The 27,669-nt window shown below is 45.6% G+C and overlaps 1 protein-coding gene across 15 annotated transcripts in view; it reads left to right on the top strand.

The window, feature by feature from the left end:
* The window catches only part of PTPRT (protein tyrosine phosphatase receptor type T), a 1,011,807-nt gene that overhangs the window by 831,605 nt on the left and 152,533 nt on the right, over nucleotides 1-27,669 (top strand). For 8 of the 15 annotated variants that reach the window (XM_070485956.1, XM_070485943.1, XM_070485942.1 and 5 more), the window contains 2 exons: nucleotides 5,532-5,588; nucleotides 24,492-24,627. In XM_070485956.1, the coding sequence (XP_070342057.1) occupies nucleotides 5,532-5,588; nucleotides 24,492-24,627 (193 nt within the window). The remainder of the gene's footprint in view (nucleotides 1-5,531; nucleotides 5,589-24,491; nucleotides 24,628-27,669) is intronic. The other 7 variants (XM_070485948.1, XM_070485947.1, XM_070485952.1 and 4 more) reach the window with 1 other exon arrangement.

The following is a 27,669-nucleotide window of genomic DNA, read 5'->3' as shown; positions in this document are numbered from 1 at the left end:
CAATTCTACAAATAAGGCATTTATCAAATGGACTCAGGCTAGATTCAAAGTGCAGAAGCTGAGAGGGGACAGGAACGATGCTGGCCTCAGCTTTCAGCATTTAACCTCTTCTCCTATAGGTTGTTGTGCTTAGATGAGACCCTAAATAGCAATAATATATTTTTATTGACTGAGTATAGAATTTTGCTCATGTACTTGCTAGCTTTTGACTATGGCACTTTTCCTTTCTCATCATCTGCCCAGCAATTTCAGGAGAGACCCAGAACCCCAAGATGCCCAAATCCAGCTATGCAGCTGGAGTAGGGGCCGTAATGAAGGATCACTTGTGAGAGGCAAGACTATAGCGAGCCAGTCTATCAAAAACTCTTGGTTATTGTTCCATCCTTAGAAATCCTGCCAGACTTTCAGAGGGGAAAGCCCAGGGTGTGTGTTTGGGGGTTGAGGTTGGGTAGTGCTGTTCTTCCCTGGCCAAGCCCAATGAGATAAATTGTCCCTGCTGGGGGTTCTCAGAATTACTTAAGTGTAACAAGGTCTCCTGGACCCTTGGCCCCTTTGCTCTGGTCCAGAGTCTTCTAGGCCCTAAAATGCCAGTGGAATAATGTGGATTTTCCTGAAGGTTTTGTGACAAGATGGAGGAAGAGGATTGTGTGATAAGTACCCCATGAAATAATGATAGTAAAGATGACCTTCAAATATCTCAACCATTTCTTCAATATTTTTCTTGCTACAACGGCCGGTCCATCTCTCTAGTCTTCTTCTGTCCTTTGCCTACCCTCTACTCTCTACATTTGCTCAAACTTCCCCCCACTGCCCACACAAATACTCTCCACTCTCCACTCAGGAAGACAAAGCTGATGCAATAGAGTCCAGGAAAACAAAAGCCAAGACCAACTCTTGTCCTTCAAACGTGTCCTTGGGGAGTCCCAGTTCATCCCTCTAAACTAGAAATGAGAATTATCTACTGACCTGAGACACCTGATTGACTTTAGCTCAAATCTGTTGTTCCAAAGCAGTTGCATCTTACAAAAGGAACAGGAAGCCTTTTAAAATTGGGGATCAGGGAAGGGGAAAAATTGGGGTAGACTGAAGATAAGAGTTAGAAATAAAAAGAGTAAAGCTTCATCAGAGCCTTCTCTGATGGGGTTTTCGGGTTTCAATGTAGTGTCAAAGTTGGAGAGGATTAGCAAAAATTAACCACTTATTGTGTGCCAGTCACAGGGCTATGTATGTGAAATGAGTTTACAGTGCAATGACAGAAGTAAAACATGGCATGTATTATGCACTAAATGAATAGTGGTCATCATTATTAGCCTTACTCAAGAAAGGAAACAGTGTAGGCTCAGAAGGGTTAAACAAAGAGCTCAAGGTCCCTCAGAATTGTAGCTCAGATCTAACTCCAGCACTCCTGGCATTTCCATGGCACCATTTTGAATCTTGTCACAACCATAGATTGAGTGGGATTCTCTAGGCCACTGTTAGGGTGCCCTGTCTCCTATTTGTTAACTCCTTCCCATGCCTCTTTTCCAGTAATAGTTGATTGTGGAATCTGTCGGGTGTGATGGGTCCTTGTCCTATCCTCGGCGGTGTCCCAGCTAAGTCCTGGGATCTGGGGCAGAATGTGAGGTGCCTCACCAAGCCCTTGGCTTTCTACACTTCCACAACATGCTGAAGTTAATAAGCCAAGAAATTAGTTTTTCTTCAACCTTATCTGCTCCAATGCCATCTTTAGCCAATCAGTATCTCTATATACTCATCTTTCCTTGCTTTAGAAGGGAATAAAAGTCAGAAAAGAAGTCTGAGGCATCTAGTACGCTGACCTCCTTCTTCTTTGCATGGTCTCAGTGTTTTCTTTATGGGGTGGTATATATATGTATGGACAGGTCCTAGAAACTGTGAAGAGAACAGGGTCATGAATCCTCCATTAAAAAAGCCATGTGATGGGGGACCAGGTGATAGAGGGGAGAGCAAGGGACTACCACCTTTTCTTCTGCTGGATTAGTCAGGATAGGCTAGCTTTTGCTGCAAAAAAATTAATATCCAAATCTCAGTAGTTTAATACCACAAAGGTTTCTTTGTTGTATGCCATCCAGAATGTATGTGGCTTCAAAGTACTCCATAGCAGGGGAAGAGAAAGTATGAACATAGTAATCTGGATCTTAAATATCTCACTTGGAAATGACGCATGTCGCTTCCACTTACATGGCCTTGATGAGACTCGAATTCTTCCGTGTGTCTAAGAAGGAGAGATGAGCCAGGCATTGGTAAACACTAGTCATCTCTAGCATGAGACATTTGAGTCCTTTTTGGATTTCTACCTCCCTTTGAGTCCTGGTGAGACCCATGATCGATCACTTATCTTCTGCTGCTCCACCCACTAGAAAAACCTCTCCCCATCCCTGCCCCTGTCCAGCTGTACCGCTGTTCCTCCCCCTCATCACTGAGCATTCCTGCTAAGCAGAGTTGTAATGTAGGTGGTAGGGTGGGGAGGCACCTCCTCTGGACCTGCCAGCTGAACTGAGGCTTTAACTGTTTTCCATTTGATCCTTAAAAGAACATCATGAAATGCTTATTATTATCCTCATTTTATAGATAGAGAAATTGAAACTTAGAAATGTATGTAACTTTCCAAGTGACACAGCCAGTAAGTAAAAAATGCCAAACCAGAATTTCATGTATTCACTTACTTTTCAATAAACATTTATTGAGTGCAACTTAGTATTGATATATGGTCCCTCAGTCCCTAGAGGTTAAGAACATCATCTTTGGATTTGCACAGTCTTTGGTTCTAGGCTGGAAAAGGTAGTTAACTGCTCTGTGTCTCAGTTTCCCCATCTATGAATCAATGACAATAACCACTTACTTCATGGGGCCAATGTAAGAATTTCATGAGTTATTACATATAAAGTGCTTAGTGCAATGCCTGGCTTATAATAAGCACTCAACAGGTTCTGGCTAGCGGGGGAGCCAACAAATAGATAAATTGTATCAATACAGTATGATAAGGCCTATGATGAAGGTAAATTCAGGATGCTGTGGGAGCACAGAGAAGGGAAACAAATCAATTTAGGGTACGCATTCTCAGATATGTTTTGAAAGAACTGAGACAAGTTTTGAAAGAAGAGTGACAATAATCATATTGAACCAGGTTGGAGAGTAAGACAGAGAGGTTTTCTGAGCTGAGAAAGCAGCATGTGCAAATCACTGGGGGCAAGAGAGCTTGCCACTGAACTTGAATGGGACAAGGAAAGGAACAATGGCTAGAATGCAGATGCGACCGGAGGAAGCTAGGAGTGATCAGAAGTGAGGCTGAAGCGGTAAGCAAGAGCAGGACACTAGGGACTCTATGTGGCCCCATAGTGTGTACATGAACCTTGTCCTGAGACGGTGGGAGCCCTTGGAGGAGCTTAAACAGACTGCCTTTGTCACTAAGGCCACCCTAATTACAGCTTAGAAAAGGGGGACTGAGGCAAGAACAGGGGTGGAACACAGGAGCATGGAACAGGTGGAGGCTGCCAAAAGAGGCCAGGTAAGAACACAGGAGCCATCTCTTCTCTCAAGCCTTCTATTTCTTTTCCTGATGTGTGAGGCCAACAGTCCTCATCTTGCCTACCTCAAAAGGGTGGGAAAAAAATTAGTAAAAATAGCCACTCAGAACAGGGGTTGGAAAACTTTTCTGTAACGGGCCAGATAGTAAATGTTTTCAGCTTTGCCAGCCATATGGTCTGTGTCACAATTACTCAACTTTGTCGTTGCAGCGCAAAAGCAGCCGTAGATAATCCCTATAAAATGAACATGGCTGTGTTCCAATAAAACTTTATTTATAGACACTGACTTTGGAATTTTATATAATTTTCATGTGTCACAAGATATTACTCTTCTTTTTATTTTTTCCCAGCTATTTAAAAATGTAAAAACCATTCTTAGCTTGTGGATACACAGAAAAGTCGGTGGGAGGCTAGGCTTGGCCCGCCAGCCATAGTTTGCTGACCTCTGACTGAGAATGTGCTTCAAAAATGGCAAAGTTCCCCATACCTTTAAGGGAGGTGAATTATGATTAGTGTTGACTGATGGTTTAGTTTATAGTGTTTCGTGACTGTTGATCAACCTTGGTATTTGTGTAAATTTTTGAAGTTTTGTGTTTCCTGTTTATCAGTTGGTCTGGAATGCCCTACTTTTCTCTGCATTTTGCATCAGGATTTGATGCAGTTTCATTGATGAATCGCTAGAGAGACAGTGCAGCCTTTGACCAAGCATAGGGCACCTTCCTGCCTTTTGTTCATTTTCTTTAGAGAGACAAGTGGTGGGTTTGAAAGGGAAGGAGCATTAAAGTCATGCAAAACAGGGTTTGATGACTGTCTCTGTCAGTTACTGGTTCTGTGACCTTGAGCAAGTTATATCAATTTTCTGGTTCATCATTCCTTCACTCATTCAATCATTTATTCAACAAATATTTGAGGCAAGGCCACAGCAGTGCACTAGTAAATGAGACACAGTGACTGCCTTAAGGAGGTTCAGAATTGAGGGAAGGCAGCTCAGGTGAGGTTACTGCTACGAGAAGGGAACACTAGGGTGTCATGGGAAGACATAGGAGGGGCATCTGTCCCATACATAGTGAGATACGAAAGACTCCCCAGAGAGAAGGAGTTCTCAGCTGACACCTGCAGGATGAGAGGGTGTCATCAGGTGAAGAGGCAGGAAGGTGTATGCCCACACAATGTGACAAGCCAAAGTAAGGCCTACAGCCAAGAAGGTGGGGGACTGTTGATGCTGGAAATGAGTTTATTGTGCTTGGGGCAGAGGGTAGAGTGTGGTGGTGGTTGTGGAGAGAGGCTGGAGAGGCAGGCAAGGGACTCATCAGTGAGGGCCTGTGAGCTGGGCGAGGGGGTTTGAAGTTTACCTTAGAACAATGGGGCCACTGACGCATTTCAACCGACGGGTGGAGAATGGATTGAAAGGGGGCAAGAGTGGAGGCTGCTTACATAACCCAAGTGAAACGTGAGGGTGGCTTGAACCAAGTGGAAATGAAGTCGGAGAGAAGGGGGAAGCTTCAAGAACTTTTCTGGAATAGAATTAACAAGGCGTGCTGAGTGATTGGAAGTGGGAGTAAAAAAGACGGGTAAAGGATGACGCCTAGGTTTCCAGACTCCGTGGCTACATGGGTGGCAGCATCATTTACTAAGAAAGGGACAACTAGGGGAGAAGACGTCTGGGTAGAAGGATGATGGGTCATTTATAATAATACTGACCTTTCTGGGTTGTTCTAAGTCTTGGAAATATTGTATGTGAAGTGCCTGGCAGAGTACCTGGCATGTCGTGGGTGCTTGATAAATGGTGACTCTTGTTCTTGTTTCATTTTTGAAAATCTATTTCGGGCTCTGTTTTGTTAGATCATGATGTTCTTTTGTTCTAGCGTGAGCTCTTCAGAGCCACAAAAATTGCAGTTTTGTTCACCGTACTGCACGTTTTCATGTGTGTTTCTTTCTCTCCTTCTCTTCTGCATGCTGCCTGGGGACTGGCTTCCTTGTGGTCAGCACCAATGGGCAGCGCCCAGGTGACCCCGGGGACTCCACTCTGCCTCCTCACCACAGGTGATCACTAGAGCCCTGGGTGGGTGGGAGGGGAGCGAGAGCGGCCTACACTCAGTGGGTCCTCTAGGCCAGGTGCACCAGAGAGGAACTGGCAGTCCCTCCACCCCACCCACCCATCTATCCACCCACTCATCTCTCCCTCCCTCCATCTATCCACTCATCCATTCATCCATTCTAATAATGCTTGCAAAGTACCTACTATGTGCCAGGCACTGTTCTGGGCACCGAAGGATATAATAATGAGCTAAAGAAGATATATTCCTATGCCTTTCTGGGAGGAGACAGAGCTCTTAGTCAAAAAACTACCAAAATAAATGTACACCTGCAACTGTGAGTGGCGGTACAAAGGAGAAGTATATGGTGTTCAAAATAAACAAACACACCTCGATCTAAGGGAGTGCTTGCCAGGGGAAGTGATAACTGAGCTGTGGTCTGAGGTTGGGGAAGAAGTTGACCTAGCATGTCTGTGCTTAGGAAATGAGTAGATCTGGCTATGATCCCAGGTCTGCCATTTGTCCTGGACAACTCCCTTAAACGCAATGATCTGTTCTCCTATCTGTTAAGGATATAGATCTCCTTCTCTTATCTGTTAAATGGGAATAATAATGCTTACCCCCTAGGGTGCACCATTTGCCATAAGGAGTTGCAGAGGGATGCATGGTGACAGTGAGAGGAAAGTGACTCTCGCCACTGTGCCCACGCCCAGTTTATTGAGAAACGATGCTTTTCTCGAGTATGTATGAGCAGCTCCATTTCTGCTGGGCCGTTGTACCCTGGCTCAATTCAAGTCGAGCTGTCTGATAATGTTTTCTTTAAACAGAGCCAATCCCATATCAGGCACATTTGTTCTTACCTCTTGCCTTCTGAGGCATCTGAATGTTCCTCCTCTGACAGGTTTATTTCATTGTGTTGCATTTATTTCCTCAGCCTCGTTTGATGGGTGAGGTGCCCACAAGTGTTTCTCTTTGAGCAGGCTGTCCCTTTCAAAGGGGTTTTGTTAATGCTCAACCCCCGGGAGCAATAATGGCTGATGTAAATAGTAACTGCCCGGATCTGAATGATGGGGGTATTAGATGGGGAGCACAGGCAGCCTCTTTTCGTATCAGCACCAACTTGGAGGACGGCAGAACCGCACCCTGTAGCTGGGGCAGGCTGGCACTCAGAGTTGAGTCTGAGTTCAGCTCTCAGCTCTGCCACTTTCTGGCTTGGGGATCCTGGGCAAGTTGTTTCTCTTCTCCGGGCTTCATTCGCTTCCTCTGGGGACAGCTGATGACACCCAAGGCCATGGTTAATCAGGAGAACCAAATGTGATAACAGCTGTAACTTTTTCGCTCAGCTACTGCCAACTGGCTCTTCAGCTCTCTCTGACTTACTGGCCTTTCCTTCAAGGAATTCATGCTTCAGGGCGGGGTTTCTCAACTTGGCACTAGTGACATTTGGGGACGGGTAATTGTTTGTTGTGAGGGGCTGTGCTGTGCATTGTAGGATGTTTAGCAGCATCTCTGACCTCTACCCATTAGATGTTAGTAGCACTTTATTCCCCAGTTGTGATAACCAAATGTATTTCCAGATGTGGCCAAATGTCCCCTGAGGGGCAACAGCACCCCTTGTGGAAAACCTCCAGAGTTGCACTGATCAATAGATAGAATTTGAGCCATGTATGCGATTTTAAGTTTTTTTAGAGTCATATTTAAACAGTAAAAAACAGCAGGTGAAATTAATTTGATTTATTTTACTTAACCCAATGTATACGAAATATTATCACTTTAACATGTAATCAATATTTAAAAATTACTAGTGAAAGAAATTTTACATTCTTTTTTGCACTAAGTCTTTGAAATCTGGTGTGAATTTTACACTTACAGCACTTCTCAGTTCATATGCTAAATTTTAAACAGTTAAAATGAAATGTAATTCTAAAAAAATAAACGTTGTGTTTAACAAGTAAACATACTTTACACTGCTTCAGTTTTAAAATTTAAATTAGTTGAGGAGGCTGGCCCCATGGCCAAGTGGTTAAATTTCCGTGTGCTCCACTTCGGCAGCCCAGGTTTGCAGGTTCGGATCCTGGGCACAGACCTACTCCACTCATCAGCCATGCTGTGGTGCCAACCCACATACAAAACAGAGGAAGATTGCCACCAATGCTAGCTCAGGGCTAATCTCCCTCAATCAAAAAAAAAAGAGAGAAAGAGAGAGGAGGATTGGCAGCAAATGTTGGCTCAGGGTGAATCTTCCTCACCAAAAAAAACAGAAAAAAAATTAAATTAGTCAAAATGAAATAAATTTTAAAATTCGGTTCTTCAGTCACACAGACACATTTCAAGTGCTCAGTAACCAAGTGTGGCTTAGTGGCTGTTATTGTGGACTGTGCAGATCTGGAGGTAAAAATCATCTGGACTATCTTTGTGCCTCATTGGTGGACAGAAGTGAATATGCACCGAGTACAGGCTCAGAAAATGTTCAGTTCTCTTTATTCCATTTTGCCCCCGCCAGGGGACATTTGACAGTATCTGAAAGTATATTTGGTTGTTATATCTGAGTGTGAGAGGTTACTGGCATCTAATAGGTAGAGTCCAGGGATTCTTCCATTGAAAAAAATAAGATAAAACCTCTTATGGCCAAGGTTGGGTGTTTTTCTGTAGTGGGATGGCTTGAGGCTGTAGTGGAAAAATGTCTAGTTATTTGACATTATTTCCGAAGCACCTGGTCCACCCCAGACCCACCACTATGGAAAGAGTGCTTCTCTGGCCCCTGCAGGAGCTCAGCCAGGCCTCCAGGGGGCGATCTGGGATGCTGGGCCCAATAGGAGGCTGGCAGCATCCAGTCTGGAGGCTAGAATGGATGCACTGAAGGCCAGCCAGGCTGCCCTGCTCTGACCTGGACCCTTGGGGAGACCCAGATGCACTACCTTGGCCATGCCCAGTGCCCGTTGTCAATTCTCCGCAAGAAGGGCTTTGGGACAAGTCCTCATGTGGAGCCCAAACTCTATTCCTTAAAATTGGGGAACTTGGGCCCATCACTCAGCTTTTGAGCCTCAGTTTCCTCATTTATGAAATAAGGATGAGTCCCTGAGCTGCTGGGCTTAATCGTGGCGAGAGTCATCAGAGAAAATGGACGCATATCTAGCACAGCTCGTGGCTTGAGAGGGTGTCAGATACCACTCCTCTCTAGTGTTCCTTTCTTTCCTGAGCACTTCATGCTAAAACTTTCTATCGTTATTTTTCTGGCGAGTCTTTAAATCAAGGCCTTTCCACAGCAACAGAATTCAAGCCGTAATACTCTCTCTGAGACTGCTTTCCAACTAACTGCCTCTAAAGCAACTTTCCCAGAGATGTCGTGTAAATCTTGGATCCAGGTAGTCAGAGGTTGAGCCTTTGGGACAAGGTTGTGTGGCCGAGAGCAGATGAGGAAGCTGCATGGCAGCCTCGTGAGGGCCCAGTGGGTACATGGTGACCCTGGCAAGCTTGGACACCCTGGGGCATTAGTGACCCTCCCCTGGAGGTTATGCTCTCTGGCAAGGGTTGATGGATGGTGTGAGAACAGGAGCTAGAGGCAGAAGGACCAGATGAAGCTTTCTGGAAAAGGCTTAAACCTGAATATCCACCACAATGGGACAGTGCTTGATGGAGAGATGGTGGGAGCCCAGCCTGCCAGACTCGCTGGAGAGAAGTGGCAGCTCTAGGGGGCAGTGGCATCAGGGATGTCCAATGAGATGATGAAAAGAACAATGAAACAGCAAATATGTGTTTCATACTTCCTACAGCTCATTGAATGTGCTGAGGGTTTCACATTCTTAATGTGCTAAAACTTCCCCACGACTCTACCCGATAGAGTGCTATTGTCATTCTTACCTGATAGATGAGGAAACTGAGGCTCTGATGACTGAAAATCACACAACTCAGAAATAATGAAACCAAGATCTGAACCAGGTCTCTCTGGAAATTCTGTAATCTTATCCACCATGCTCTGTGCCGCCATGGCCAACGTTCCTGAGCATCTATTATGTGCCAAGAACTGAGAAATACCAAGGCAGAGGGATTCAGGACTCTCAAAAACCACATAATGTACTAGCTGTGGGATGTTGAGCCTCAGAGAGATTCTATAAATAAGAGTCTGATCCTGATTGAGATGCTCCCAAGACCCCCCTGTGCTCTGGGATAATAAGCCTGAATCAAAGGTCCTTCACACTCTAGTCGCTGTCCCTTCTCCACCTCTCCAACTTATTTCCACCTTGGCTTCCTGTGCTGCATTCCCACTGACTATGTAAGCAGGACCTGCCTTTTCAACCACCCCTCCCACTGCCCCGCTTTGCTGAGATGCTCTCTCCTCCATGGTGTACCTTACTCCACCTCCAGGATCAAGTTCAGACAGGTGGATCTCTGCAAAGCCTTTCCTGCCCCACACTGTCTCAGATCGGGATGGTCAACTAGAGGAGATGGTCAGCTGGCCAGAACAATGGGAACACTCAGCCCTGAGTGAGAGTTCCTCTCAAACATGGCACACAGTCACATCGAAAGTACATTGTCTTAGAGCTGTTTGGTTTCAGTCACCTCTTACCCCTTGCCCAGCACACATGGAGTGGTCAATCACCTGGCCCCATGCACGAGTGGACCCGTAGATGAATGGCTTGTTAACACTGATAGAGTATGTGCCAAGTATGTATGCACCCCCGCCCCACCCACTGCGTCCACCCTGTGATGGTTCCAGCACCTCTCGTGGCTCACCTTCTACCATTTTGTTAGGCTGATTGTTAGTCACTGAGGACTAGTTTTCAATCCAGTGTATGAACTCCATGCAGCCCCACCTGCCAAGCTTTCTGGAGACTGATTCTCTGAAGCCTTTGAATGGGGCTCCACCGAAGCCACTGGTCCAGCCCTGCTGAGCCCAATGCCCGGCCTAGACTTGCACGGTGTGGGCCCAGGAGAGCTCCAGCTGGGAACAGCAACCACGGGCATCAAACGAGAAACCTCTTGCACGACTCTGAGTTTGCCAGTGTGAGCAAACATCAGACACTGCAAACGCTCTAGACATCGGCTTCTGCCTTCCATCGTCACCCATTACAGCTTTTCCATCCATCCTTTGGGGAGAGGGATGCATCAGCTTTTAGTACACAACACAGTGATTCAGTGTTTCTGCTTCCAAAAGCCAAGGGGCAAAGATAGAAAAAAAGGAGACATGTTCATGGGAGATTTGGCTGGAATGTCAACAAGCGATGCCGCTCCACTCTGGTTTTATTCCCTTCACTCAGTCTCATTGTACTAATCTGAATCCCGTGCTGCGTGTTTACTGAATGTTCTCTCTGATCCTGCTCATGCATCCACTAATCCTTCCTATAGATTTCTCGCTCTCTCCCGTGCACCTTCTCTCCGTTCCAGGCACTTTGATGCAAGCTGCAAACTGCATGTTCCAGAAGCAAGATCTGAACAAAGCTGCCCCAGCGAGGCAGATCTTTGCTTCTCCTCCTCCCTCCTCCCCTTTGGGTCAGGTAATGTGGTCGCCCCTTGGGGGATACACTTGGCCAGAGTCAGTTGGAAAGAATTGAATTATGTTTCTGAATAAGAGCCTTGAGGACATCTAGTCCACTGGCGCATCCTGCTGTGCTGTTCAGACAAATAAAGCCAGGACATGTTGTCCTTCCAGAAGCCTGTTCTGCTCAGTCTGTGACCAAGCCGGAATCTCCCATCCCTCCTCCCACGTGCTCTCCAACTGGCCCGGACTCCAATTAGTGCTTGCATTTTGCTTAGTAAAATGATAAGACTTCCCTCCCATTTGTGGGCCATTCCTAGGCTTTATGGATCATGACTCAGCTTAACCAGTTCTTATGGACTGAATTGTGTCCCCACAAAAGATATGTTAAAGTCCTAACACCCAGTGCCTGTGAATATGATCTTATTTGGAAAGAGGGTCTTTGCAGATGTAATTAGTTAAGGTGAAGTCCTGAGAGTGGGTCCTGATCCAATAAGACCAGTGTCCTGACAAGAGGAGGAAAACACCACATGAAGACAGAGACACATAAGACTGCTATGTGACGCCAGAGGCGGAGATTGGAATGATGCATCTATAGGCCAAGGAATGCCAAGGATTGCCAGCGAACACCAGTAGATAGGAAGAGACAGGGAATGATTCCACCTAGTCTCAGAGGGAACACGGCCCTGCTGACACCTCGAGTTCTAACCTCTGGAACTGTGAGAGAGTAAATTTCTGTTGTCTTAGGCCAGGTTGTGGTAGTTTGTTACAACAGCTCTAGGAAACTACCACGCTTGGAAACGCAGCGATCCTGAGCCCTGGGCAGTGGGCAAGGCTGTACCCTTACAGTGGACTGACCTCAAGGCGACTGAGGCTTGGCGACCTCAAGTTGCCATCCCAGAGAATCTCTTTGGCCCACCCTGTCTTCCCTGCCAGGTCTCCTTGTTGGCTGCATCCTACATTGGCTCAGAACTGGTCTCCACTCTGTGGATCTGTCCCTTCCCTTTTTGGTTCTGCCTCTTTTGTTGAATAGTTTTAGTATCTGCTGCTGGTCACGCCCTGGCCTTGGCCTCTGCCCCATCAACCAGGTTGTGGTGACCTGCTCTCAGCGTCCCAGCATTATTTGATCTGTAGGCCATCCCTGGTTGGCTTTTATGCTCGTCTCTATGCTGACTGCTACTGGGAAGTCTTCCCTCGTTCCCCAGCTGCCCCAGGACTGCTCTGAACTCCACAGGAAGAATGACAATCTGTTCAGTGTGACCACATGCTCTCTCAAACCAGCTGCCTGACAAGGTCTAAAGGGACTATTTGCCACAGGGCATCTGAGAGAGTGTGTGTTGTCTTCTCTTGCATCTGCTCTTCAGACTAAACCTTTGATCCCAACACAGGCTGTGGGTGCTCCTGTGCCCTGTAGCTAAGCAGCTTTGAGCCCCCTGGGCTCCAGGCTCAATGCACAATTTCTGAAAGCAGGGAGCCGGTAGTGCCGGCACTGAGCTGACTCAGCCTGTTCTTCCTCATCAGTGGGGCAGGCCTGTCTGGACCACAGGGAGCCAGGATGCGAGAGAAGGGAGGAGGCCACTGGGTGATCCCAGGGATGAGCAGAGTCATACATGCGCCTCTCTGTACACACCTCTATGTTAGCACCCATTATTCTGGGCTTTGATTCTCAGTTTGTGCACTTCTCTCACCCACTAACTAGTAAGTTCCCAGACAGCAGGGCTGTCTCTTAATTACCTCACATACCCAGCACATTGCTTTACCAACTATCATCATTATAATCCTAGCGCCACTTTTATCAGGCAACGTCCAGGACTCTTCCTCTGTGGCCAAGTGTTGAGTTGGTGCTAATGAGGCCAAGGTAATGGGTCTAGTCCGTTTGGAAGTCACATAGCTTTGTCCAGTTCCATGGCTATGGACTAAATTTTATTTCTGGCCAAAGACTAAGCACAACTCTAGACATAGATTGACCCCTCACCAGGGGTGCAGACTGACCAGCAGAACATTCCTAAACCCCAGCCACAGGCTGGCTCCTCATCCCTCTTTTAGATTTGACCCCTACCTTAGCCACATCCTGATCTTTACCCTTAACTGTAGTCTGACACATAAACTAGTTTACAAAGTGCACCCATTTCTGGTTTCTTAGACAGTATTGCAGCCCACTCTAGCCATAGCTTATAGTCCTAGTCTGGTCATAGGCTAGGGTCCTGGCACTCATGCTATGGGTTTCCCATGGGCATGAGATGGAGCAGTTGAGGCTATGGGGAGGTATAAAGGGATTCTTAGCCCACCAATGTTGACGCCCTTGAAACAGCATGCCTTACAAGTGATGTGGCAATAATGACAATGCCTGGCATCAATTGGGCATGACTGCTTTTAAATAAGTCTATTATTTGGAGCTGGCCCGGTGGCACAGCGGTTATGTTCTCAACATTCCACTTCGGTGGCCTGGGGTTCACTGGTTCGGATCCCAGGTGTGGACATGGCACCACTTGGCAAGCCATGCTGTGGTAGGTGTCCCACATATAAAGTAGAGGAAGATGGGCACGGATGTTAGCTCAGGGCCAGTCTTCCTCAGCAAAAAAAAAGAGGAGGATGGGCAGCAGATGTTAGCTCAGGGCTAATCTTCCTCAAAAAAAGTAAATAAAAAAATAAATGTCTATTATGCTAAATTCTGAATGCATAAAAAAAAACTTTAGTATGAAGGAGTTTTCTTGCACCCAGAAGAGATTCACCATAAGGGTCTTACATAGCCACCTTTCCTACTGTGAGTAACATGACTGAATTAGAATTTGACTACAAAGAGCATTTGCTGTGTAAAACAAAGTCCACCTGGAAACACAGATTCCAGAGATGCGTGGGACCAAGCAGAATCAGCATTTGAGGAGCAATTTATTGGAGTGGCCAATGTGCTTTCAAACAATCAATTAAAGCTATTCCCATCTCACGGGGGTGCTAACCTCCATTTAAAGCTGAAAAAGAGGGCAACCTCTGTCGGCAATATTTAGCAGTTTTCCTCTTATAGTCTGTGATGAAGTCAATTCCAACCTCTTAGGACTGGCTGGGTAATATTGAGGGAGTCTGGGATATTAGAAATCTGTATCTTCTTTACACTTAACTCAGTGCTTATTAAATGGTTTTCCCCAGCAAGGGTAGAGTTATCTTTGAAAAACCTGTGTCCCTGTAGTGTTTTCCAGCTACTTGACATTGACTCTGAGTTAAATCTTGGCTAAAAGCAATTACTGTCATATGATGAATTGAGGCAATTTATTTATTACTTGAGAAACATTCTAGGTGATGTCACTTAGAAGAATGATGGAATAATCCTTCTCAAGTACTCCATTATCAACAAGATCTAGCGAGGGAGGCACTGTTCTGAGGTGCGGGGGGGTCGTCAGTGATTTAAAAAATTAGTCATTGTGAGATCAAAGAAAGCATATTGGAAATAAAGCAGAAAAGAGTCACCCAAGCTTGAGCAAGACTTGTCTCCCTATGGAATTATAAGGGATTCTTTGGTTGCTAAATATGAGGAAAGGTATTATACAGAAAACCCAGAGATTAATAATAAAACTAAACTCAATGTATTAAGGGCTTGGAGATGGTGGCTGATATACAAGGAAAGTGAAAAGGATGAGGGGACTCAAGTTAAAAAGGTCAAGTTTAAATATCATTTGAGCAAAGTCTGTATAATTTGGCCCATATAACAAGATTCACATGACATGTTCATCAATCCCTTAGGTAGTGGAATATGATATGTCGGTGAGAGGGCAAGAGGGGAGATAATCTTCAAGACAAGCAGGTATAAAGTGGAATTGCATGGTACAGCAGGTGGCAGGCTCAGCAGGGACAGGCACAAATACAAAGGCATTGTAATCTGGCTGGTCAAGATAAGACTCTAGATCCCCTAACTGCCAGTCTGCTTCTTTCTTCAAGATATTTGAAAAAAACAACCATTTCTCCCTGCTTAGCAACGTCTCCCCCTATTTACTAGAGAAGTGGCAGAGTATTATAGTGGTTTAAAAAGAATAAACTCCGTACGAGGGTTCAAATCCCATCTCTACCACTTGCTACTGTTCCTTAGTCTCTCTGAGCCTCAGTTTTCCCCATCTCTGAAATGGGTCTAATGATAGAAGCTGCTTCATAGGGTTGTAGAGAGGATTAAAAGAGACAACATATGTGAAAGGCTAAATACGGCAGCCGGGCTTGTAGTAAAAGTTCTAAATATGCGTCACCTCTTTATTGTTAATACCATTACTGTTTCACATGCAGTCAGGTATCCTGACTCTTCTGTTGCCATCTTCTGTATACAACCCAGTTTAGCAGCTGGCAGTTCTGGAAGCCAGCCACAATTTCTCCATCTTGGCCTTGACGTTGCTGAAGTTAAGACATAGTACTGGACATTCCTCCTGGTTTACAAGTCCAGACAGCTCTCAAAAGTGGCAATGAGGTGAACCTAGCATCACTTGTTTATAGGAAGCTCATGCTGTCCCTTGGCCTGTTTGGCCTCACATCCATCCTTCGCTCTTCCCCTGCTGTGCCGGGACGTGCAGGTGACCCCTGCAGGCTGTGTTTCCTGAAGCTCATGTCAACTGGCGTCTGGGATTGGCCAATAGGAGACATGAATTGGAGAGCCAGAGGGAGGAGAAACCTTCCCCATCTTGTCCTCAGGCCCCTTCTTTGGCAGTGACTGTGTCTGCTCCATGGCTCCAAGTATCCGTGAGGTCTACCAGAATTCCAGATTCTGTTGGGTGACTTTGACCTCTGGGCTCCAATGACCCCACTACCGCCCCTTCGTCTCTCCAGTCTGGACTGGGTAATGGCTCCTGATGTTGCTACTCTCTGGATTGCCTCACCGTGCTCTCCTGATCCCTGTGTACCAATACTCTGATGAATTTGCTCCATTTTAAATGTTTGGAGCAGTTTCCCTTTTCCTGGTTGGATGCTGACTGATGTGGAGCCTGTGCTGGTTTCTAGTGATTATTCCCTCCTTTAGTAAGTGGTAAGGGGAAAAAAATCTGATTTAATCATCCCCTCTCTATATTTTTTCCTTTATCAACATCACACTTACTTGTGTGAAATATCTGGAATCCACAATTTTCCATTAAAAAAAAAGTCAGCAACAGCATTTGTTTCTCCCCAGGCTTCTCGCACCCCTCCTGTTCACTACAATTTCATTCCTCAAAGACTGCCAAAGTAGTTCATGATCACAATTACAAAAGCTCTCAATGCCTTGGGATGCAATTTGTAAAGTCTAGAGGCTTGAATCTAATGAAGTATCCAGATGCTCTCCTACCAACTTCTTTCCTATCTTGGACTTCAATTCTATCTTAAAAATAGCCTACCATTCTGAGAATTCGCTTCCAGCAAAATCAAGGAGGGATATGGTGCATACCTGACTTTAGAAGAGCCAGAAAATTGCCCAGCTTCCTCATCTTTTCCTTTTTGCCTCCTCTTGGCAACACCCACCATAATCAGAGATGCCTGCAATGCTTAAAACCTTCACTGGCATAGAGGTAGTGGCTCAGAGTCAGGATTTCAAAGGTTTTCCCTATTGGGCGCCAGATGCACACAAAGCCAAAGTAAAGACAACAAAACTCTTCAACAAAAGAAGTCATTAAGTAGATGGGGGTGAACTGCCAGCACAGTAAGATTTGAGGATAATATGCCCTTGGATAGCTAAGAGGCAATCATGTGTTTTAAAGAGTGTAGCTTTTAGAAATTGTGTCCCTGAGAGCCAGCTTCCTTTCTTTACCATCAGCAATGATCACCAGCAAGGGTTATATGCATCTACTGGGATTTATTTGGTTTTATCAACTGCAATTAGTTGTTCTTTATCTGCGACTTCTATTTTTGCTCCATATCTTTACAGGGGAATTTCTCTGAACTAAAGCTATAGAAGTGGGCCTGTAGCCAGTGGGAGCACTTTGAGAATGAATCATTAGTCCCTTGTTGCCAAATTATGTTATTGCTGGCCATTGAGTCATCCAGATGGAAGCCTGATACAGGCCTTGCCTAGAGGAGGAAAGTTAAGAGAATCACTCGGGGAGCTCTGCCTGCCTTCATCCTAAGGATTGGATGAACTCAGGCAGTAGGTTGCAAGGAGGCCTCACCCCAGCACCCATGGTGTACTCAGACTTTATAGACACTAAAGACCCTGTTGCCACCCTGGAACCAGTTCCAAGGTCATGCCATCATTATGCCACATGTGTGAGCAATTCCTCAGAGTTTATGATGCATTTTCACCCCCATTATTACACTTGATCCTTAGAAAATCCCTGTGAACTTGGCACTTACTCCCTATTTTACAAATGAGAAAATCAAATCATGTTGGGCTTGACACCTTTGTATAACTGGTCAAGGTCACATGACCAGTTAGTGATGGAGTCTGGATGCAAGCTCATATGTTTCTGATTCGAAACCCATTGCTTTTGATGGATCTCATAAAACCAAAGCACCTCAACATCAGAAGGGGTGTAAGCAGTCACGTAGTCGCTTCTGCTTGATAAGGACCACAGTAAGTTCCCAGATAGCACCTTTCATTGTTGGTAGCACATTCTCCTGCCTTTGTGGGTTACTTAGGGGTTGGGAGATAGGCCCCATGAGAGTCCATGGCTCTAAGGATGACAGGGAGGATTTCTCTCATGCAGAGCATGACTATCACTGGAATCAAGGGATGCTGAGTTGATGTAGGAGGCAGGGTCAATAGCAGAGAAGAAAGGTCGCATCCCATGAAAGTGAGAGATTGAGGACTTGGTTAAGCATCCAGGAAGCCCAGGAGGTGAGAAAAGGTGGAGACAGTGGTCAGATAAAAGGGAGGGTAACTCTGAAACAGGGCTTGTGAATCGTGACTGCTTTCGTGTTCCTCTCTAGATCATAATGCTGCATTGAAAAGGGCCAACATTGTGCTTCTACCCACATTAAAACCTTTTCTTGTGTTGGTCCTGTTACTTCTACTCACTGATATTACCTCTAATCTTTAAAATTAAAGGGACCAAATCTATTCCATCTTCCACAATGGCCTTTCAACTTTTTGAAGGCAAGATTTAACTTTCATCTGAATCTTCCCCTCTCAAGGTTGAAAAACCCTCATTCTGACTGCCACTCCTCCAAAGTCAATGACCCTGGGCTTTAATGTGCACCTGAATCACCTAGAGACCTTGTTAAAATGCAGGTGCTGACTCAGCAGATCTGGAGTGGGGCCAAAGATTCTGCATTTATAATGAGCTTACAGGTGATGCTGATGCTTCTGGTCATTGGACCACACTTTGACTGATAAGGTTCTTGGCCTGTCTTCACCCTGGAGGTCCCTCCAGAAGGTAGGATACACAACTGGACAAGCCTCACCAGAGTGATCTGACTAGTGTAGAGTTGAGCAGAGGAGCATTGCCTGTGTTGGGTGTCAGGAGTCCCTGGCGAATATAAACTGGGATGGTCGTTTGGTAGCATGGGAGGAGATGGTAGGGGGATAGAACGTGGTGACTGGGCCTATGTATGGAGCAAATATTGAGGGAGGGGAGAAGACTTCAGGAGACCAAGAGCCATGCCTTGGGCACCAGTTTTCCATATGCAAGTGTGAGTAGGTAGTACATTGGACACCAGATGCGGACTCTGAGCTGGGCATAGCTTTCCTGGAACGAGTAGAGGGCAGGGAGGCAGAAACAGCTGCTTTGAGAGGACTGGCTCAGCCTTTGGGAGGGCTCAGAGCTTGCTTGGAGGGCACAGCTGGCTGAAGCATAAGGTCAGGCATGCAGCCTCATGCTGGAGACAGTAGTCTCCTGTCAGTGCAGGCTGAGTTCACAAGATTGTTTTTGATGACTACATCACACAGGGGACTCAAGTAGAGCCTTGAAGCTACTCCAATTGGATAAATTTGCCACCTGGTGCCTAGCTGCCAATTCAGATTTACGTGGACAATTCTCAGTTTGGTTTCCAGTGGAGGGCAGAGATGAAGAGGATGCTTCTGAATCCCTCCCGCTTCTCTCAGTTCTCAGACTCCCAATCCCTGCTTAGTAGACAGAAGTCACCCAGGGCCAGAAACAGAGCTTTTTAGGGACTGATACAAAGTTTACTCTCATGGAAAATGTGGGCGTAGGGCCAAAGTAATGTGGCTACCATATTCTGAAGGACTGCCAGTCTCCCTTTCTGAAGAGTTCCCTTGGATTTCCAGCCAGTGAGTCAGATGGCCAGCCCTCAATGTGACCTAGTGCTGGCATTTCCTTAACTACTGCTCCATCAAGGACAGCTCATTGTAGTGATACGGAGATGAGCCCTGCACACAGAATCCCACCTCTGAAACTCACATGGCCTTGGACAAGTCACTTCACCCTTTTGTGAAGTTTTCTAATCTATATAAAAGGGAAAATAAAACTAGCACCTTCTATGTCAAGTTTTGTGAAGATTAAATGACTTCATATATGAAAAGTGCTTAGCATATTGCTTGGCACTCAGTAATGGATCAGTACATTTAAGCTACATTTTTTTTTTTTTTTAAAGATTTTATTTTTTCCTTTTTCTCCCCAAAGCCCCCCGGTACATAGTTGTATATTCTTCGTTGTGGGTTCCTCTAGTTGTGGCATGTGGGACGCTGCCTCAGCGTGGTCTGACGAGCAGTGCCATGTCCGCGCCCAGGATTCGAACCGACGAAACACTGGGCGGCCTGCAGCGGAGCGCGCGAACTTAACCACTCGGCCACGGGGCCAGCCCCTTAAGCTATATTTTTAAAAAGTACTAGTAATTGACCTTCTGTTTGATGAGGAGCTCAGTGCCTGCCTGAGACAGCCGACCACATTGCTAGGAGACCCCCTCGTTAGCCAACCCCTCTGTGCTTTCCTGTAAGTCCTATCGCATGTTCTCATCTGTTCCATTGAGCACTTACAATCTGAGCCTCATGGATGCACTCCTGACTGCAACAGGAGCAAGACTAGCTCATCCTCTGTCTTTGTCCCTCTCATCTTCCTCTCAGATATAGGAGCCACATGTGAATGCTGTCTGGCCTTTGGTCCCAGAGCCATTTCCTTTCTACCAATGTCAGCTTTGAACACTGTCAGCACACTTCCTTTATGAACAGCGGCACAAATCCCCAGCAGCCAGAGCAAATGCCCTTAAAGAGTGCTTAAGTGGAAGGTGGATGTGCCACAGCCCAGGGCATGTGCACTTTCTTGTATCTGGAGTCTGGGTGGACCAGCCAAGCATGTCTCCTCCTAACAACCTTAGTGTATAGAGTTTGTGATTTCAGCTCTGATGCCTCTTGGCTGAACTCATTGAATTTGTCTAAAGTGCTGTGCTCTGGCCTTTCAGATGGCCCCATGAATCAAGTATGTTTCATTGTTGGCTCATGGCCAGAACTGAATATGTTTCTGCTTAGAAACATCTTGAAATTTATTTGGGAAAGGTTTTCCAACATTCATCCAAGATCTTCACTTTCCTTTGGGTAGGCAGCTGGATTCTATCCCAGGAGCAGCATTGATTATCCCTTCTTTCTCTTAACACTCTCTCCTCTTAGCTCTAGGACACTATACTCTCCAGGGTTTTTTTTCCTTACTTGTCTGGCCACTCCTTCTCAGTCTCCTATGCAGCTGTATCTTCCTCTACCCACTAAGTAAATACTGCAGGCTCTCAAGTCTCTGTCTAAGCCCACTTCTTCTTCCCTGTTTATTCTCTCCCTGGATGACTTCATCAACCCCCATGCATCAGATACCATCTGTGTGCACATGACTCACACATTTTTACCTCCAGTTCAGACCTCTTTTCAGAGCTCCACACCTGCATTTTATTTATTTTTGTGTGTGTGTGAGGAAGATTGGCCTTGAGCTAACATCTGTTGCCAATCTTCCTCTTTTGGCTTGAGGAAGATTGTCACTGAGCTAACATGTATGCCAATCTTCTTCTATTTTGTGTGGGATGCCACCACAGCATGGCTTGATAAGTGGTGCTAGGTCCACGCCCAGGATCCTAACCTGCGAACCCTGGGCCGCTGAAGTGGAGCACGTGAACTTAACCACTACACCACTAGGCCAGCCCCAGACCTGCATTTTTAACTGCCTACTTCTCTAGAGTATCTCTCAAGCTCAAATTGCACCAAACACACATATCTTCCCTCTAAAGCTGTTCTTTTTCAATTGTTTCTTGAGCCTCTAAACAGCACCATCATCCACCTTGTTATGAAAACCAAAGACTTGTAGTCACAAGTTATTCCTTGTATTCAATCCATCAATAGGTTTTATTTATATTTATTTCAAGTAGTTATCTCTTTTATTGCATCTTTCTGTCTCTATTGCCATCACCTAAGTCCAAGCAACTATCATCTCCCACCTGGGTGCCTGCAATGGTTTCAAAATTCATCTCTCCAATCCACTTTGGCTCCATATTGAAGCTGGAATGATCTGTTGGAAATGCAAATCTGACCATATCATTGCTCTATGAGCAACACTTAGATGACTCCCTATGTTTCTTGGGGTAAAGAACAAGAACTCTCATATCTTGGCCTATAATGTCCTGCATGGAATGGCCCCTGCTGCCCTCTCCAGCTTCTGTCACCGTGCTCTCCCTGCTTTCTCATTCTCCTTACTCCACGTTTCTTTCATTTCTTGAATGCACCAGGCCCCTTGCCCCCAGCAGATAGCCTTAGCCAGTGCTCTTTCCTCTGCTGCTTCCATATAGCCCTCTCATGCTGTCTTTGCCTGGTTATACCCTGTCCTCCCTTGAAACTCACTCTACTAGCCGCTTCCTCCTGGAAGTGATTCACTTCCCTATTATGCACTTTCCAAGTGGCATACACCTCTCTGTTCTCATCCTTAACAGAGTTGAAAGCTTACTATTACTGATTGTTGGTTCATTAATCCTGTCCCCTGAGCACCACCCCCGCTAATTGTAGGCTCTTTGAGGGCAGGAACTGTGCCTGTTTGCTCACCACTGTATCACCAAGTGCCTGGCATCTCGTGGGTGCTTGTGACTATTTATTGAAGGAATGAAGTGTGAATCTCATTAGATCAAGCTAATAACAGTGTTCCTACGGTAATAAGATCCTCTTCAGAGCTCCTTTGCTTTTGTACCCCAGTCTCTAGAATGAGATCTCATAGCAGGCGTTAAGTAAATTCAGCTATACCAATGAGTGAGTGCTCCCGAGCCAACACTTCCTCCAAATCTGAGTAAAAAGCCTCTGGCACTATTGATGAAATTATGGTCTGAGGTGTTCAGCTTACTTTATGCTTGGTGTGCAGTGGACTCACCATATCTCAGAAATCATGTCTCCAGACTGGGAAATGGGGGCCATGTGGGCCACTACTGGAAACCAGCTTCTTCTCTGGAATGTGAGATCAGCTCTGCTGAAGAGGTGGTTGGCTCACTCCTCCAGGACCTCTCTGGGCTGTAGATAAGCAGAGCTTGCTCGGACAGCTCTGAGATTGGATGAGCTGGTCTTTCTTTTAGCTGGCGAGGGGAACTGAATAAAATCCCTCGTCCGTAAGTCCTTCCAGGAGAAGGAGCTCTGATCCCCTAGACAGCATAGTTGGCACACAGCACATGGATGCTCGGTAACAAATGAATTAATGAATAAACGAAGCAAAATCTGTGGTTTGCTCACCTTTATATAACTTAATAATCATCTGTTAACCAACAATCACAAGGAGGGAGGCCTATGCTAATAATTGGCATTAGAGAAATGCGTAGGATACACTTCTTGTTCTTGAAGACTTGCCTTCTCACTCAGGAGACTTGGCTAAGTGAACCCAGCTTGTCTAAGTTACAAGAGAGTTTCAGGAAAGTGCTCTGATAGAGGAGGCACTTGACACTCTTAAACAAGAAGAGGGGATGCATCATTGTGCTGGAGGGCTGTTCTTAAACATCAGTGAGTTTGGGAAATGAGAATCATGGCTTATGGTTTTAGCATCCCTTCAAATAAGCTGAGTTCTGTGAACACATGGCTGAAAAAAGAGAAACTCAGTTTGGTTCTATGAGAACAAATGTGTGTGGGCAGAGATGTCATCCCTTCAGCTAAACATTGAACAACCGCAAGCATTAAAGGAACACCTATTAAGAGCCAGGCTCTGTGCTAACATGCTGAAACAAAGATAAAGGAAGCATAATCTCACCCCTAAGGAACCTGCAGACCACTGAAGGAGACAAATGGGGAAACAAATAACTAATAATATCAGTACATCGAGGTATGTACCAAGTGTTACAGAGTCTTATCAGAATTTAGAGAAGAGAGAGCAGCTCTCCCAGAGGCACAGGCAACCAGAGAAGATGTGATCTCTGATGAAGTATGAGCTGGTGCTGATGTGGTAGAAAAGTAAGGATGAGTTAGGAAAAGGTTCTTTGGATTTAAGCTGTCTCACATAAACATGGCACTACTGGGAATATGAAGAGCAGCAGGAAGAAATTCACTTAGGGTGCTAGTGACCCCTGGACCATTCTCCAGAAGTGTTCACATAGGTGTCTGGAGTGAGAAGTCCCCTTTGATCCCTGGTACCTTGCATGAAGAGGTAGGGCATAGGCATTCTTGGGCTGCTTACTTTTGCTGTGGCGTTAGCGAGCTCGTTGTTTGGGGGGAGGAGGATTGAGGGACTAGAGGACTCGAAAGTTGAATCTGTGGTTTCTGATTACGGAGGCCTAGACTTAGAAAACCTGTGGAATCCAGACCCTGACCTTTGTCAGCCACGTGACTGTTAGCAACTTCCCTTGGCTTTCTCATCTATCAAATGGGAGAATCAGTATCTACTTTTTGGAATGTTTGTGAGGACTGACCAAGCTGGATCCATGAAGTGGCCCAGCACGGGGCTGAGGGTGTCCTAAGTGCCCAGTTCCCTGCCTTCCTCTACCTGGAACTGAGTCAGTGAGTTAGCTCCCAGCAGAGCACGCAGCATCAGCATTAAATTCTAAAAATGGAGTTAGTCATATATAAGTGTCTTCTGAACCCAAGGCAATTCCTTTAATACAGTAAATTTCTACCCCATTATATGTTTCATATAAGGCATGAAACAAAAACTTTTTGTTTTTATCTTTTAAAATCCAGTGATTTTAATTGTGTTAACATAAACATGTTGTTTTCACTATTTACCTGAAAGAATAAAGCAGGGTTTGGAATAATTCCATGAACCCAAGAATCAAGCTGTAGTTCCATGGTTTGATCCTAGAGACAAAGCAATGTGAGGGATAAAGCCTTCCAGTTCATCTCACTGCAGGATAAGGATGCCCCAACACAGCAGTTGTGTAATCTTGGGTACCTCACTTTCTCTGCACCTCAATTTCTTCATCTGCCACAGCCCCACAAGGGATTAATTCTCGAAAGGATTAACTGGGACAATGTGTATAATGCCCTTAGCACAGTGCCTGGCACATAGTTAGCACTCAATAAATAGAAACCGTTGCCATTACGATTATTGTCTCACACCGTGTGAGCCTTTTCAACATCTTTCTCCTTCTCCTTTCCCCTCCAAGGTGCCTCCACCCAGAATTCTAACACCGTGGAGCCAGAGAAGCAGGTAGACAACACTGTGAAGATGGCCGGCGTGATCGCTGGTCTCCTCATGTTCATCATCATTCTCCTGGGCGTGATGCTCACCATCAAAAGGAGGTGAGTCTCTGTTGCCGCCCTGCAGACTCTGCAAACCCCAGTTGGGCCCAACGCTGGTGTGTGGCCAAGTCCTTGCTCTGTTGATCACTTCCAAGCAGAGACCTCCGGATGTGATTGTGGAGGTCCTGAAATACAAGGGTCAATTGTGGCTCATTGTGTTGGTGTCTGAAGGCTGTGTACTGCCTGCGTGGTGAGTGGCCCTGAGATGGCGAGGTTCTTATGGGGCCAGTGATCCGTATGGTTGGGTCACCTTGATGTTCCATAGGATCCCATGTATCATGAGTCTTCTCAGAGTTAGCTGCTCTGTTGTGATTGGTCATGTCATCAAGATTACTGGGGAGCCCCAAGAACACAGATGAGCCCAGAAATATAGATGCAGCAAAGTAATGCTTTACCCTTCTCACCTCCATTTATCCTTGATTTCCCTTTGGTCAAGCAGCAGCATCCCAGGCTGCCCCCTGCATGACAGGGATAAAGCCTCCAATGCTGTGATAGTCCCTAGGGAAGGCTCCTTCCTACTCCACATCCCACAAAACCTTCCCAGCTGGATTATTGCTGCTTGTTACCTCTCCACAGGATGTCTCCCTGGGCACCTCTGGTCAACTAACACAGTTTCCTCATATTGCATGTGTTTCCTCTAGACTGCATTGCTCTTGAAAGCCAGGGTGCAGATTCCTTCCTTATCCCCAAGATTCCCTACACTGCCATCTTCTGTTTATCAGGCATTCACGAGGCTTAAGGATAACACAAGGGAATTGCAGAGAGGGAAAGGAAATATTCGTCTAGGAAAGCTGATGAATATCGGCTATCGCTGACCCTAGGTTATTCCTCTAAACGGAAAGTCCTACTGCCCACCTCTCCTTAGCTCCTGGGCTGCCACCATGTTTCCATGCCTGCTGCCCACCTCCATGTCTTCTCAATTTCAATGCCAGGGCCCCAGTCTTGGTCTCCACCTTCCCACTCCTCAGTCTGCCAGTGCAAACAAAACATCTATCCACATTACATTAATATGTGCTGCAACATGCCCTGCCCTCAAGGAAAAGAGCCTAGTGCATTATTAGACCAACTACTCAAGACCTCAGCCTGAAGCTCTGGGTTTAGTTACTCACAGAGTTCAGGACCAGCCCAATAACAAGGACCAGGGACTTGCCTCCAACTGTAGGATGAAAAGTACTCGTGAAATTTGTTCCCTACTAGAACAAAGGGACAGAATGCCTCAAAGACAAATTTCAGCTTCTACCTAGGGAGACACATGAATATAAATGCAGAAAGTTAAAAAAAAAAAAAAAACACCAAGAAACAATGTCCTCATTTCCAGACATCAGTGAGTCAGAAATACTGAGGTTCCCACTACACAAGCAGTCAGCCTTCTCTTAGCCATTTGGGCACCAGAATGTCTCTGTGTCTCTCATCTCTCTCTTCTGAATCAACCAGTCCTCTCTCTGGCCAGACCTTGTCCTTTCTTGACATCTCTGGTCTAACAGGATCACTCCTTTCCTCAGGCTCTCAGCAGAAAGACTAAAGAGTTAAACTTCTCATCTAGCTACTGATTTTCTGTTTGAAGTGTCTAGGAGGAAGGGAAGGTACTATGTTAACACTGGGAATCAAGAGCCCCCAAGGGGTTAAGGACAGCATTGCGTTGTCATATCATCATTTTCATCCATAAAACAAGACCAAAGTTTATGTCTCAGTGACAACTCAGCTGCTGTTAGATGAAGTGGAACATAAGATTTGATTTCTCTGGGTGCAGTAAGCACATTGCCCATCTAAGATCAAGTTTCTTAGAGTCAGAGATAGATCGGAGGCATAGGTGAGTTTGAGACTGCCTACCTGGAAAAAGTAACCAATTTAATAGAATTGCATTCCTCTTTGATAGGCCTGAAATGTTCTCATTCTTTGCCACTGATTTGTAAGTCAGATATGCTCTTCCAATTTTCCTCTTTCTAAAGCCTGGCTTAAGCCACAGCACTATTGTCTGTGAGCTTGCAAAGAAATTTCACTTCCTTCCCAACAGCTATTTCTAAAATGTGTGACTTTTCAAGAGGGAGGAAAGGGCTTTTTTTTTTCTATTTCCAAGGTGGGAGCAAGTGTAAAGTGAGTCCTTGGTGTGGTTTTAGCCTCTTACGTGTATTTTCATCATCTTTCAACTCTATCAAAATCATCCATCAGACCCAACCAATAGTCATCACATGACCACCATTTCTCCTCGAGAGGCAAAACTCAGTGTTGGGGTGGTGGAGGCGGGTGGGGGGGGGGGGGAGCTGCTGATCAGTGTTTGCATATACAGTATCTTTTGGAGGAAATAAGACATTTTGCTGACCTAGTTGATAATGATAATTGAGAGTAATAATTTAGAGTTGGGTATAGAGGAAGGAAAGGAGAGAAGAGGAGGGGAGAGGACAAGTGAGAAGAGAAGAGGAGAAAGGGGGAGAAAGAGAGAAATTAAACATAAGCCTGCACTCTTTCCACTAACCTACAATGTCTTCTGATGTCTAGAGATGCCCCCAAAGGGCAGTGAAGGGCTTGGTGAAGTCCTTTACTTCTTCTCACCCCAATCGCATATATAAATGTGGGGAAAAGTTCATTGGTCAGTTGATTCTTTCGCTAACTTACTGCCACAATGTTGTCCACAGCTACCTAAAATGAAGAAGTATTAAAGGAAAAGAAACCCCCAAATAATAGGCAAATCATCAAAACTCACGATCCTGGTGTCAGCATCTCTTCAGTGTCCCAGTCAGGACTTAGAGTTAGTTCCTGGATCCAGGAGCTTTCAGAAGTAAAACGCGAGCCACATGCCCCCCAACCCGGGCTTGAGCTGGTTTTTCCCCTAACCTCCATGAGCATGGGTATGGTGGCTCTCTGTCCTCTCTGTTCCTGATGGATTCAACCGGCTCAAAGTCTTCCCCAAAGCTGCGGCCAAATGTTTCTAATACACGTAAGATGTCCCTAGCTTCTCCCCTTCAAGTGTTCTCATCATTAGCCTTAGGGCTTCCTTGTCACTCTCCAAAGACAGTCTTTCTCTTGCTGTTAGGTGTTTTGTTT

The sequence above is a fragment of the Equus asinus genome, chromosome 15 (genome assembly GCF_041296235.1).
Source record: "Equus asinus isolate D_3611 breed Donkey chromosome 15, EquAss-T2T_v2, whole genome shotgun sequence".
NCBI lineage: Eukaryota > Metazoa > Chordata > Mammalia > Perissodactyla > Equidae > Equus > Equus asinus.
Note: the sequence above shows the minus strand (reverse complement) of the source record. Positions and strands in the feature narration are given on the sequence as shown.